The 15,224-nt window shown below is 44.2% G+C and overlaps 1 protein-coding gene across 1 annotated transcript in view; it reads left to right on the top strand.

Annotated features, from left to right (window-relative positions):
* LOC147901384 (triosephosphate isomerase, chloroplastic-like) overlaps positions 1-14,819 on the top strand; it is a 44,306-nt gene extending 29,487 nt beyond the window's left edge. The window contains exons 3-9 of the mRNA XM_087376045.1: positions 744-813; positions 11,853-11,976; positions 12,123-12,207; positions 12,310-12,442; positions 12,608-12,781; positions 12,942-13,024; positions 14,223-14,819. Coding sequence (XP_087232171.1) covers positions 744-813; positions 11,853-11,976; positions 12,123-12,207; positions 12,310-12,442; positions 12,608-12,781; positions 12,942-13,024; positions 14,223-14,279 — 726 coding nt within the window. The 3' untranslated portion in view covers positions 14,280-14,819. The remainder of the gene's footprint in view (positions 1-743; positions 814-11,852; positions 11,977-12,122; positions 12,208-12,309; positions 12,443-12,607; positions 12,782-12,941; positions 13,025-14,222) is intronic.
* Positions 14,820-15,224: the final 405 nt, after the last annotated feature.

Here is a 15,224-nt window from a genome sequence, read left to right as displayed (position 1 = left end):
CCCCTTCCATTATCTTCTTATATCTCTTCCATCCATATAGGGTTTCTTTCCTCAGGTGTGATAATGGCTTGCATGGAGCCCGTTCTTGCCCCATGTCACTAAACTTGGCATTTTGTTTTCCATTTCTGGCATCCTTTGAGACATTGCCTTCATACTGATTAGCATCGTGTTCTCATTCTGCATTTTAATCATTGCTTCACACTTCTGTTCTTTTGAAGATCTGTAAAAATCAGAGTAGGGGGTCAGAACGTAGGGCCTCTTTGGACTAAACATCTCTCCTGTGTTTTTTGTACAAGCTGCTGTCCCCCTTTCACTGTTTTGGATAGTAATTGCAGCTCAGAGAATTAGTTGTGCTAGTTTGTATAAATCTGCTAGATTCTAATTTAATTATTATTGCATTTTATCCCAGTTGAAGAATGGCACTTTCTCCATTTCCCACAGTTCATTTCTGCACAATTTTGTCAGTGGCATCGAAGTGGCATTAAACACTTCTCTAGCTTCTCTGTTTGGGCATCTAAATAGAACCGAGATCCTGATCTTTTGTATGAATTCACCCGTTGTACACCTGGCTGAGCAGAAATGACAGTAATTCAACCAATGTGTGTTTCACCCTGATTAGCAAATGCATTGCCTACTCCCCTAGTCACACACACACACACACACACACACTCACACAGAGAGAGAGATCATTTATGGTTTGTAATATGAGAGAGAGAGAATATATAGTTTGAAATAAAATGCAGAATGGCTCAAAGGACTCCATTGCAAAGCTGGTGGGAGATTTAAACGAAGCCAAGTTGGAGGATGAAGTAGGTGAGCACAGATCATGGCTACAATGACAATAATGTGTTTGGTTTGCTATTGTTCTTTGAATCATATTTATTCCATGACTTAATGATCCCACAATGCTCCCCTTAAAGAAGAATCGTAATCCTATGCATACTGGAAGGACACATTTTTCTTTGCTCTTCATGTCACGTGTGTGTGTGTGTGTGTGTGAAGCTTGATTAGGCACCCCTTAAAGCAATCATTCTATAATTGTCTGCAAACTCAGTACACGGACTCTGATGTATACTTGTCATATATTGACATCTTCTCTTGATGTATTTTGGCACATCCCATTTTGGGATAGTGACTTTGTAATATAAAGCAACAAAAATCTCCACCCAAAAAAGTGTGTATAGCTTGATCATAGGAAACTTTCCAAATGGGAGACAAGAGCAAGACGACTTTTTTGGATAAAGGTTGTTCCTCAAAACAGTTTTTCAAAAGCTTGCATTACAAGAGGCAGTCTACAAGTATTTGCCGAGTGCTTATGCCTGATGATTGTTGGACTTCCTCTCGATCACAACTTGCTACTGCTTGTGTCACTCACTTTGCTCAACAGTTTGGGCATGTGGATCTCCTTTTCCAGGAGGTTTTGTCTCCACGGCAATAGCTTTTACAGCATGTCTCTCCCATTGTTTCTCTTGCACAGGCCTTGGAGCTGGAGGAGCTTGTTACTGAAAGGGAGCTATGTGATGCAATTAAATCATGTGGCAGATGGAAGTCTCCACCAGGATGGGATGGTCTCACTGTTGATTTTTTCTTGCTTTTTGGGATATTCTTGATTTTTTTTTTCTTTTTGGGATATTCTAAGGTCTACTTTGTTGCAAAGGGTCAATCGTGCTTGGCAAAACTAACAAATGCCGGATTTATTGAAGAAAGGGCTTGTCAAGCTTCCTCCAAAGAAGCATATATGTGAATCATTGGTTGATTGGAGACCTGTCACTCTTATGCGAGTAATTCATAAGATCATAACAAAAATGGTGATAGATTGCATTAAAGGATATTTACATGATGGTCGCCATCCTACCCAATATGGGTTTGTTCCTCGTAGGCATATCCTTGATAAATTGCAAATGCCTATGTTGGGATAGAATATGCCAAATATACGTAGTAGGATGTGCTATTGCTATAGGTTGACATTGCCAAAGCTTTTGACTCAGCGGTTCAACGGGATTTCATTTCATAGACTATGCAAGCTTTGGGTTTTGGCACAAAAATGCAGCATGTTATTTACAGGTTGTATAATTATAGTAAAGTAGCCTGTATTTTATATGGGGATATTTCTGATAATTGGACTCTCCGTTGTTTGGTTCGCCAAGGATGTCCACTTTTTTTAATACAAACCGCTAGGGATGTCCACTTAGAGCGCTGTTGTATGCGATGGCCATGCATCCAATGCTTCAATACATGGATTATCTTGTGGCTATAAACATATTGCATGGTTTCGAAATTCCTGAAAGTCGCACTATGGTTGCTCAGGCATATGATGATGATTCTTTTTTTACTCCAAAGAATACTGAGAGGGGTCTTCCTTCGCTTATGCATGCTCTATCATTATACGGCCTGCCTGCTGGTCTACATGTGAATTTTCAGAAATCTAGGCTCTTACCATTGTATTCTAAAGATTGTCATAGTCTTTTATGGCCAGGGGAAATTGTTCCGCCTACTCAGTTAGTTCGTCATCTTGGTTATCCTTTGGGTTGAACGATTACTCGTTGTCAACAAATTGACTGGCTGCTTGCAAAATTGAAGAAAAAATTGGAATACTGGAAACTGGCAACTTGGCTGTTACATGTTCGTGTAAGAATAGTCCAATCCATTTTGGTGGCATACATTCAGTTTTACCTGCCTTTGATCATGTTTGGCAAGGTAGACCTTACATGCTTTATGTCAGCCATTATGGAAACTTTTTGGTGTTCCAAACATGGCCAAAAAAGTTTGAGATTGCTTTTGATGCAACGGCTCTGTTTACCAAAGATGCATGGGGGTTTAAATATTCTCAACATGCATCCACATATCCTTGCTCATATAAGGGCAAAATGATGCTGCAATTTCTGCAAGATGATCAACCTTGGGTTGACGCACTCTTTACTTTCTCACATTACCACTTCTGCTTTTGGTTATTGGCAACCCATGCAGTGGGATTTTTTACTTGGCAGTATGAATGGCAAGATCAAAGGCTATCCTTTGGTCTCCAAAATGCTATTTGATTGGAAGCATATCCTTTCACACTTGGAATTGCATGGCCGTGACTCTTTACAGAGCAACTCTTTAAGGGCTGAAAGTATACATTGGTTGAAGGTCTTTGATCCTCCATTGGCTTTAAAGGAACCTAGATGTTCCTACTTAATTAGTTTCAAAGGGATTTGCGCTGTGGCAAATGTGATTCATGATGATGATACCATCATACCTTTTCCTTTGGCCACGAGTAAATATGGTTAAGGGATGCATTATCGCCCTCTGTGGCAAACCATTGCTCACATGCTTCAGCTCTTTCTGTCGGTACCTCCACTTGAGCTTTAGAACAGGCTTGAAGATTGGACGGTTCATTCTCCAGGATCATCAGCCCGTCCTTTGAGATTATCCCATATTATGGTATCTTCTTTGTATAAGGTTCTTTTATCCCCACCTTGGGTTTCTCATAAGGCAAATCTACTCTGGTGAATGAATCGCCCGGTGAAGTGGTGGAGGAAGAGATTGCAGCAGCCTTGGAGATCCAAAGTTCCTTTGTGACAACAACCTTTTTTGTGGTGGGTTATGCTAGGGGCTTTCCATCAGGACAACTTTTAGCACGGAGACACATTGCTCCTTCTGTTTGTCACAGATTTTGGCTCCATAGGAATCTGTGCCTCATCTCCTTTGGCATTGTCCACACACTAGGGACTTTTTGGGTCTTCTTTGCCAATGTTTTAGAACTACATTTTCTACTACTACCTTTGGCAAGCATTTCTGGCTTTTTGGGATTCACCCACACAGACAGGAGTTTGAGTTATTTTTCCTCTGGGTTTGTTACCGGACACTATGGCCTCTATGGAAAGATCAAAACCATAAAGTCTGTGGTGATCCTTTTTTTTCCACTTTCCCTTTTTTCAAACGCTTGCTGCAGCAATCTCTTTTTGATTGTCTGCAGACTCATTATATGGATTATGATGTATACTTTTTTTACAGAGATTTTCAGTTGATGTACTTTTGAGCTCTCCTTTCAAGGGAAGCCATTGTGTAATATGAAGCAACACAATCTTCTTAAAAAAGTGTGTGTAAATGTAGATTTAGATAGATAGATACAGAGAGAGAGAAAAAAAGAAAGAAAGAAAGAAAGAAAGTCTATAAACGTCCATGGGAGACCAAGAGGTCTATGGACAACATGAAAACCAACTAGTACATCAGCTTAGGTACTGCAAAAAGCAGCTCCAATTATTTAGAGTACCTACATTACGACTTGGAAAAAACATAATCAGCCATACGTCAGTTTAAGATTGAGAGTCTATTGGCTTTGATTTAAACTCTTTAATGAGTGATACACCCTCACGGTATACTGCCCATATTCCATCATCCTAGCAACCTTGACCTTAGCTAATTCCGCTGCCTTATTTTTCAATTAAGCTCGTGTAAGTTCTTCAGCTATCCATATCGAAGAAGCTTGACCTGTAGATCCCGTGAGTTAAGCGTAATGATAGCATGACCTTCTGATTATAAGATACGAGCTGCTTTGGGTTCATAATCATCATCAAGAGCATCACCCTTATCAACTGTTGGATCTATGTTAGGCATGTCTGCTTTGACATGTGCTAAGGTGTCGCTGAAAGAGTCCTCTTTATACCATCCCTCGGGGAGCCCCCTAATCTAATCTTCAAAGCATTCACGCCTAGCTGCATGTTCTTTAATGTCAACCTTCTTTACCTTTGAATCAAACTCCACAATCTCTTCCTTCTTAGCGGTCTGTACTTCAGTATGAACTAGATCTTCGACTGTGGAGACTAGCTCGAGGGTAGGGGGGAAGCCTTGCAAGATTTTACAACCTCATCGATGACTGCCTGCTTGCCAAGTCCTTCTAGAACCTAAATTCTAGCTATTGCATCCGCCAGTTGTAGAGATGAGCTACGCAGTGGAGAGTGCTGGAGCATATGGAAGGACTGGAGGGTACGAGAGGACTAGAGTGTATGGGAGAGAGAGGTAGATGGGAGGGATGGAGCGTATGAGGAGGGAAGTGCAAACTAGAGAGAAAGAGATGGATGTGGGGAGAGAGGGAAGAATGTAGAGAGAGCAGGGTGGGGGCTGTTGGGGATCATAGGGTAAGGGGATGGGGAGAGCAAGGGGACAGGAGGAGTAGAGGAGACCAGAGAGAGAAAGAAAGAAAGAAAGAAAGAAAGAAAGTCTATTAATGTCCACGGGAGACCAATAGGTCTATGGGATAGCAAAAAACCGTCTAGTACATCTACTTTAGGGAAGGCACATGGCAGCTTCCAGGGAGTGCAAAAGCAACTCCAATTATTTAGAATACCTACATCATAGTCTGAAGAAGTAATCAGCCATACATCAATTTAAGACTGAGAGCCTTTTGGTTTTGATTTAAACTCTTGCCTTAACGATAAACTGCCCATTTTCCATCCTTCCCAGCAGCCCTGACTTTAGCTAATTCCGTTTCCTTGTTCTTCAATTGAGCTCGTGTAAGTTCCTCAGCTATCCATATCTTAGTCCCTTTCAACTTGTAAGATTGTCGAAGAAGCTTGATCCGTAAATCTCGCGACTTGAGTGTAAGAATAGCATGTCCTTTGGAATGCCGGATATTAGTTGCCCCGTCGTGATCATCGTCATCATCAACCTTCCATTCAATATTAGGCATGGCTGGTTTGACATGTGCTAAAGTCTCATTGAAAGAGTCATCATCTTTGAACCATCCTTCAGGGAGCCCCTCCACTCTAATCTTCAATGCATTTTTACAGCTGGCCTCGTGTTCCTTGATCTCTTCTTGGATATCAGTCTTGTTTGCCTTTGTGTCAAGTATGACCATATCTTTGACTATAGAACTAGTTGAGGAGTAGGAGGAGAATTCTTACACGAGTCCACAACCTTAGCAATTACTGCCTGCTTGCCATGTCCCTCTAGAACCTTTTACTTCTGCCAGCTCAAGCCTTAACTCTTTGACTACTTGTTGAAATAATAATTGTGTTCATGTTGTCCAATGATAGGTCGTTTGGACCCTTCTTGCTGGTAATTGCATGCATACGGAGATGGTGTCATGGCTGCAACTGTAGAGTACCGAGTCCCTATAGTTGAGGTTGATGGAGTTGAGGGGGATTTGGAGGAGAGGGTAGGCCAATCCATATCGGCTATTTCTTAGAACTCCCTAGCTGAACCTAACCCCCGAGTTGGGCTGGATTTTAGCCCAACTCGGAGTTAGAAACCCTAGGAGCTTTGCTGCAAGAAGGTATGGGCAGGTACGATGGACTGGTACAGGATGTATGAAAAGGGTATGGAGAGTTGTACGGTGCTGTACGATGATCTATACGGGGCTGAATGACGACCTGTACGTGACTGTACGGTGCTGTACGATGACCTGTACGAGACCGTACGGGGAGTGTACAACGAGCTGTACAGAGGGGAGGCTAGTGGAGAAGCTCGCGGGGAGGCTAGCGGGGAGGCTAGCGAGAGAGAGAGAGAGAGAGGGCTGTATGGAGAGGCTAGCGGAGAGGCTGAGCAGGGAGGCTAGCAGAGAGGCGAAGAGAGAAAGAAAGAGGATAGTGGAGAGGGTAGAAGAGAAAGAAAGAAAGAAAGTTTATTAAAGTCTTCGGAAGACCGATGGGTCTATGAGACTGTGAAAAACCTGATACAAACGAGCTGTGGTAGTGGAGCTACTAAATGAGCATCCACACCAATGCAGAATGCCAAAAGAGTGGAGGGTAGAGGAGGGGAGAGAGAGAGAGAGAGAGAGAGAGAGAGAGAGAGAGAAAGAAAGAAAGAAAGTTTATTAAAGTCTTCGGGAGACTGTGAAGGTCTATGAGACTAAAGATAACTGATACAATGAGCATAACGGTGGCGGTCTCAAAAACGGGCCAGCCAACCGTTTCTACAAAAAAAGAGGTTATGAAGGACGGTGTGTCTAGTCCTGATACAAAAAAATATGTGTCTACCTCCAGATGATACAAAAAAGAAGGGGGGGGGCACAAAAAATGGGGCAGAGGGGGGAGATACAATATATATGTGTAGGTGGTGATCGTCAGAGACCAATCATAGAGGAGCCGTCAAATGGGAGGCCGAAAAAAAACCTGCGATAGATGATTGGCCTCTGACGTCAGGCGGCCTAGTGAGCTCGGTCGTCGGGGGCGGCAGGTAGCCCTGTGGATGAGGGCAACGGTAACCCCGGTGGGGCGGACAGAGAGCAGAGACGAGATGTCATGGACCCGGATGTGTGAGTCTATCTGCTGGCGTAGCTGTCGTGGCTCTGGCTCTCGCTCACGTCCGCGTCTTCGGCTAGACTGAGGAGAGGTATCCTGTGACTGGAAGAAATCAGTGATGGGCCGCTGGGTGTCCTCACGCTGTGTGTGCTGCGCATGTCGTCGTGCTCCGAGAGAGGTATCTCGGTGGCGAGTCATCTCATGTAAGAAAGCGGCTAGGCATCGCTGATCCGGGAACTGCAGCATGTGTGGGAGGGGTCCGAATCCGTCGCGGAAGAGGCAGTGGTACGGGCCTCGAATGGCATAATAGATAGGACATCTGAAAGCAAAGTGCTCCTCCGACTCGATCTCCTGCAAGTAGCAAAGTGGGCAAAGGCGGCCCTCTCGTGGGATACCCTCTGCACGTCCGCTCTCGATCCGTAATCAGTGTGACAAAACCCTAAACTGACCGAGGGAGATCCGGAGCGCATGTGGTAGATGAAGCTGTGTGTAACCCGGAGGTGTGATGAAGCCCTCTTGTGAGATCTGGAGGCAGTGTCGGCGGTAGAAGTCGAGCTTCACAGGAAGCTCGGGGTGAAGAAACCATGTCCGGCAGGTGTGGAGCTGGAGCAGATCCGCTCGAATGAGCCGGTTGACCTCCTGGTCAGTGGGGGAGAGGGGAGATGGTGGAGCGTCGAGGCTGTACTGGAAAGGAGGCAACCGGTCTAAGTCGAGGCCTAGTCGGGTGAACCAACTGGAAAGACGACTATACCAGCATCGCTGGTCCCCATCAACGGATAAGGCCATAGAGGAGGATAGGGCTAGCCAAGGTAGGCGGAGGTGACCGTCGGAGGAGGAGCTGAAATCCCTGACTCTGTGTAGATAAGTGATAGCTTGGAAAGCCGCATTGAGCTGTAGGGTGAGGCGCCGAACTCTGCTAGAATGATCTGGTGTGGTACCGATGGTTTGTTGCGGATTATCCGAGCAAACATCAGTATCTGTAGGCGCTCGACTCGAGCCCACTCTGTGTCTGAAAGGTCGGCTCCCCACCACGGGCTACCGTACATGCTTGCTGGGTGGACCAAAGAATAAAAAAGGAGAGACTTGGTCCGCGGGTCCTGGAAGTGGGAGGCAAGAGCGGCGTAGCCCCGGCTGATCTTGGCCTACATGGTCGGGCGCATCGTGAAGGTCGGGCCTGAGAAGACAACGCCCAAGTATGTGTAAGAGTCAAGTATCTCAACAGGGTCGCTGGCGAAGAGGAACTGCTCTCGGTGCATAGCGGGTCTGGAAGTGTTGAAGATCATCACCTTGGTTTTCCCAAGGTTGACCTTCAAGTCATGTGTATCACAGAAGACCTGAAGTCCATCCAGGTGTCGCTGAAGACCAGTAGCAGAAGAGGATAGTAGTACTACATCGTCTGCGTATAGGAGAATCTAGATGACAGCCTCCGCAAGAGAGCAGCCTGCACCTTCCAGTGTCCTGATGGTGGTCTCGAGCTCGTCGATGTAGAGGCCAAATAGAGTCGGTGACAAGGGACATCCTTATTTGACTCCGATAGTGCTCGTGATCTCTGGGTCTTCGGAAGACCGATGGGTCTATGATACTGTGAAAACCTGATACAATGAACTGTGGTAGTGGAGCTACTAAACGAGCATTCACACCAATGCAGAATGCCAAAAAATGCAAAATGACAGTACTAAGTCCTAAGTACAACATAGTCATATCCTGACTATATATATCAATCTCAGCATCATCGTCGGCATTATCATAACCATCATCCTCTTCATCGTCAGCAGGTTTCATTCATGAGATGCTCAGACACCGTGATAGGATACTCCAAGCACAGAGGCAGGAGCGGACTTCTCCCTCGACTGATACCTCTCAGAGCTCTATCACGGAGTTCTTTTAGCTAGATCACATAGACTCCCACGAGGTGAGACCTCGACATGACTTTGATCCAGAGCCTGTGACCCGACAGCTCAGACACAGGGTTGACTCACAGATCATACTTGGGGACATCCCCTCCTTGTTTAGGGTTGGAGCCCGACCGACGGGGGTCACAGTGGCCTTGGTTAGACGCAGAGCTACGACCAGGAGACGTACCAAGACTGCACCCTTGAGGGGGCGACAACGTTCTATTGCTGATCTCATGCCTCGACTTCCACAGCCTCATCCATCCTAATGTCTTGCTGCTACATCGCTGGTCTGGGTAGGAGAGGACACGGGCCAACATCCCATAACTATCTCTGAAGAGGCATTAGAAACGCCCTTGGATCTCATAGTAAACAAGACACCTGAAGATGAAATGCTCCTTTGTCTCAACCTCTTGCATGTCACACAATGTGCATATGCGCCTCTCCTTGGGTAACCGCTCTACTCGGCCGCTCTCGATACGAAGTCTATGTGAAGAGACCCGGAACTGACCAAGGGAGATCCTCAGCGAGTGGAGTAGGTGAATCTGCGTGTATTCTGGTGGATCAATGAAACCTCCGCTGTGATGTATTAATGCTCGTGAGAGGCCTCACAGGCCTATGGGACAAAGTGCACAAAAAGAAGACTCATACAACCTCAATGGGTTGGAGCAAAGGGCACGCTAGGGCCCTTGTTGAGCACTAATCTAATCTATGTTGATCGACAGAGCTCAAGAGCTCTAACAAAATCACAATCGATCAAATACAACCTGAATCAAGGAGCTGGGACTTCGAAACAAAGGCCTAGTGGTGGCTCTTTGGTGAGTTGTGAAGATATCTCGGATCTGTGTCTGTCGAGCTGTCTCACACTCTGGTCGGGGATGCGGTCTCCTCGATCTATGAACCCTCTGAGCTATGTCCAAAGTGACCCTCGTCTCTATCGGTCTCCCTTGAGGAAAGCTGTGATAGGTCGGACCTCAATAGAATGTGCTCTGGGCGCTCTCTGTCTCATGCATGGCCTCTGTGTCCCTCTCTCGATGGCACCGTGTTGGCACTCTATGCTAATGTAGGCTTCCCTCATATCAGCTAGCCCCTCCTCTACTTCGTAGTGTCCTAGAGTTGACTCAAATGTATAGAAATATGTGATGCGTCGCTGCACCGAGTCAGCCTCTATATCTTGTGGCCTAGCCGCCTCCTACTACTCTCTGATTTGTCGTAGTAGTGTCTGCTTGTGTTGGCACATTTCCATCAGATAGAGCTCGCAGACCTGGTCATGGAAGTGGATCAGTCGTGAGAGTGGACTAAAGTTGCTCCCCTCTAGGTAGAGACAGTGTAATTGTCCCCGGATCTCATAGTAGGTTGGGCAGGCACAAAGAAAATGCTCCTCTGTCTGAACTGCCTCCAATATGCATAAAATGCAGATCCGCTACTCTTTGGGTATGCCTATAGCTCTCCCCTCCTCAATCCTCAGTTGATGGGACGAAAACCGCATCTATCCAATGGTAATCCTTGGTGTAGGTGAGACGTCTTTGTCCTCGAGATACTGGGGTCTGATGATGAATCCATCTGATACTCTCAGGAAGTGGTTGAGATAGAACTAGATCTTGGTGGGGAGTCGGTGGTCCTCCCCTAGTCCAAGATGTATGTAACTGGAGGAGATCTAACCGTATGATACGGTTGATCTTATCTCGTGGGATCGACTCAAGAGGTGCATCCATGCTGTACTAAAAGGGGGCAAGTCTGTCCATTTGGATACCGGCATACCATGTGTCTGGCCCGCTCTCCACTAGTCGTCTGGATGACTCTAGGGCCTCGGAAGTCTCCAGTGAGGTAAGTCCCAAACTCTGTGGATGAATGTCAGTGTGTGAAAGGTGGCATCAACCTAGAGAGGTGTCATGGGAACTCTACTTGTACAGATATGGGTATATATATACATACACATATATGTATATATGTGTACCTATAAATGTATATGTACATGTACACACTTTTTTTTGGGGGTGAAATTCTTAATATTCTATATCATGAAAATGAGTCCCTAGAGTGGGGACCTCAATATTACATCATCAGAAGATTTCATTATATGACAAGAAGACAGCATGATCTATATGATGAGTTTGTAGACAATCAAAGAAAGATTGCCACACAGAGACTTAAAAAAAACTAAATTTAGGGAAGGTGGGGTCACCAAAGACTCTGTGATTTCTATCTTTCCATAGACTCCAGAGTACCCAGTAACGAACCCAAGTGAAAAAGAGATGAAAATCCTATTTGAATGGTAAAATCCCCAAAAGCCACAAAAACGCTTTTCCAAAACGAGCTGAGGGAAATCGAGCCTGCAGTCGTTGTTGAAGGAAACCCAAGAAAATCATGAGTGCCGGGACAAAGCCGAAAGAGACGAGGCAGAGATTTCCTTGAAGCCAAGTACATGTAAAACCACCCCCCCCCCCCCCCCCCCCCCCCCCCCAAGTCCCCCCTCCCCCCCCCCACCTAGAGTATAGACGTAGGCATAGACATACACATAGACGTAGATGTAGAGATAGACACAGACGTAGACTTAGACATGCATGCATCCATATAACTTTTCATTTGTATTTTTACCTTTTTGCTTGGGTAACTTGTGCTCTGTTTTTCAAAACTTGTTTGGTCCTAGGATGCTTTTGAAGTATCTGTAGTAGTTTTGCTTAGCTTTACCTTGTGGATTTGATAGTTTTGTTTCCTACTTTGCATTTTAAAACAGAGATTGTGGTTGCCCCACCCTTTGTTTACATCGACCAAGTTAAAGGGTCCCTTACTGAGCGCATTCAAATTTCTGCACAAAATTCGTGGGTTGGGAAAGGTGGAGCTTTCACTGGAGAAATCAGGCAGGCTTCTGCTTTTCCTGTCAGTTTGACATAAGCTTACTTTTTTTAAAATTAAAAAAGATTCCAATTAGCGTAGTTTCTTGTTTTTGAATATTGTGGAAGTAAGTTGGTTTTCTCTGTTAAATCTTGCATTTTTTCCTGCACAGTGCTGAACAACTGAAAGACATTGGTTGTGATTGGGTTATTCTTGGTCACTCAGAGCGCAGACATATTATTGGTGAATCAAATGAGGTACAAAAAATGTTCACGTCACACCTTTTAAATATGAGTGAAACGGCATGGGGATGAGTACTGATTGTAGACTACTGTGCCTGGTAAAATTTCTTGGTCCAGTTTACTGGCAAAAAGGCTGCATATGCATTGGGACAGAATCTGAAGGTTATTGCCTGTGTTGGTGAAAAATTGGAGGAACGTGAAGCTGGAAAGACCTTTGATGTGTGCTTTGAGCAACTCAAAGCATTCGCAGGTAAGAATGTTAAGCAACAATGCCTCCAGTGTCCAACCGTCCCTCTTTATAGCTGAACACCTCTTCACCTCTTGATGCCCTCTTGTCCTCAAAGGTGCTTTTGCCTCACCCCAGGGTTTTACCTTTGGCTGGATCAATCTTTAGCTGGTAGTGTTGTTCGTGCAGATGAAGTGCCAAGCTGGGAGAACGTCGTTATTGCCTATGAGCCTGTGTGGGCGATTGGTACTGGGAAGGTAGCATCACCACAACAGGCACAGGATGTTCATGCTGCCATTCGGGGCTGGCTGAGTAAAAATGTGGCGTCTGAAGTTGCTTCTCAGATTCGCATCATCTATGGTGGTAAGCAGGAAGATTTCCAATGCTGCATTTGTATTCAAAATTTTAAATTGTTAACTGATGAATATGAATATACAGATGCTTGAATTAGATTTTGCCAAGGCAACACGTGTTGAAACTGACCATTCACTTGATTTGTGATCGATACTTTGCTGCATGACAGGCTCTGTGAATGGAGCTAACTGTGCAGAGTTGGCAAAGAAGGAAGACATAGATGGTTTTCTGGTTGGTGGAGCCTCCCTGAAGGTCAGTCCAAATATAAATATTGCTGTTGTGTGGTTATCATGAACTGCACAGCTGTGCTCTTTTGACTAGTGATGTTTCCTCTGATGGTTACTGTGACATAGTTGCTCAGATGTAAGCTGGCCTTATCTTATGGTCCATGTTAATTAATAGACCTTGCTCCCGTCTTGTTATGTTTATTGATTGCAGTCCATCTATGCTGCCAAGATCACCTACACGTGTGATAGGCACTAACCTGTGTAGAGAGGGATGCTTACAGCATTACAAATTGCTGAAGCTAGTTGTCAAATAGACAGATCAGTCTTTTTTCTTTGGATCGATAATAGATTCAACATTCTAGGTGTAGATTGTAAAGGAGTGCCAACATAGACGTTTCCCAATCTGGAAGCATAAAAGCATGAAAAACAACCGGCAAGGTGGCTTGAAATGACACCCGTAGTAGAAAAATGGGAGAAAGTATGGAAAATACCGCAATCCAATACCTTTGGAGAATTTAGGTGCTTTAATGGTAGCTGTTCTAAAGGCATTCCTTCCTTTCTTTGGGACACTTAAATACTTTTATTTCCTATAGCAGTACTTGTGGCAGGCATAAATATGTGCGACTTCATCACCACGTTCTCATGCCTATGGGCGTTAGTTTTCCTTTGAGACTCTTAACACATGAAGCATAAAAAATAATGAGATCACTTTGGTTGCGAAATTCTGCATGACATTAAGCGGCACTGAAGTGCAGCTTGCACTGAATTGAGTATAGACGTTTTATGTTCAGTCGTTTGAATGTTGGCAGTGTAATACGCAATTTTTTTGTTGATCTTTTATTTTTCTATTTTCTGGTTTTCCCAGAGATGAAACAGTTAAATCTTTGTTGTATCTTATTTCTTTGACTTTAAAAGCTGCATTAAATTGAATTACGATGTGTGATGTGCATTGTAAATGGTCTTTTGAATGAGAAAAAAACTATGGTTTATCTCCCTTCTCTTCAAAGGACTCAACTAATTCTTGAGAAAAGGTCTGAGTGGATGACTGTTGGCCATTAAGGTAGTGGAAATGCCGCAAACAAACGCTTCTGTAAGTAAGGTGGTCTCATATGTAAATGGTGCATGATGTGTAGCAGCAACCATATGCTTTGTCGTTGAAGAAATTTGTTAAGCTGTTTCTCTAACATTGCTCTAATTTGTATGTGCAAATTTTGGGGTGCCAGGGTCCAGAATTTTCCTTGATATGCAACTCTGTGACGTCTAAGAAGGTGGCAGTCTGAATGATCCACAGTGTAATCTGGTGCTACCTGTCCAATTTTGGGCACTGTTGAAATCGAAGTCGCTAATGTTCAGAACCAGCAAAACACTTTTTCTGGAGGGTAATATCTCATCGGTGCATTTGATTGAGCAGCATAGAAAATTGGCACTCTTTTCTTGGAAAACGGCATTGACATTGTTTTCAAATGCGATGATGAGCTTTTAGGCAGCTCCCATGGTGTTGACATGCATTTTTAGTGGCAAAAAGAGAGCGCTTATAGTATGGAAGGTCCAACTGTAACGAGTTGACTTCATATATCTTTTTGAAGTTTGAAGAGGTAATGGTTTTGGCGCAGTGTTTGGGCTCAACATTCACTTTTCAAGTGAAGGAAGAATATATATTTTGTGTGGAAGCCTTTTATTTCTTTTTGGAACTGGATTGTCCTATATGTAAGAATTCAAAAGATGTGAAGTGTGTCCTACCAACTACCCGAAACTATTCCATATGTAAAGGACAAAGCAATATGAAACATAGACCAATTATAAAACAACAAAAACCACAATACCAGATAAATTATTTCTATCTTTAGTGGTGTGTTGCTCTATCAGCTAGCTGATCTAAACATTTTTTGCTTTGAAATGCTCGTTTGGAAAAAATTAAAATGAAATCGTGTAGTCTTGACAAGCTGTTGTAGCTTGAATGAAGAGAATGTGAAGTTATTTTTTATTACCAATCTCCTGTGGTGCTAGCCTTTTCATGGTTTACGATTTCCTTCACCTCCGGAGTGCTAACAAAACTTAGTACGAGGACCTTTGTATAAATGGATGCTGAAGTATGTGGGGTGTGTGGATATGTATTTATGAGAACACGTGTTTATGCTATGGTCTACACCCAATGTTGGGTGCTGATGACGTTGGTGGGTATCTCATGGGAGCTAGTCCTTGCTATGTGCGAGGATGTTGAAGTG

This window comes from Dipteris shenzhenensis, chromosome 6, assembly GCF_047967505.1.
Source record: "Dipteris shenzhenensis isolate YYH24624 ecotype China chromosome 6, Dip_SZ_1.0, whole genome shotgun sequence".
NCBI classification, from domain to species: Eukaryota; Viridiplantae; Streptophyta; class Polypodiopsida; order Gleicheniales; family Dipteridaceae; genus Dipteris; species Dipteris shenzhenensis.
This window is presented reverse-complemented; position numbering and strand designations above follow the sequence as displayed.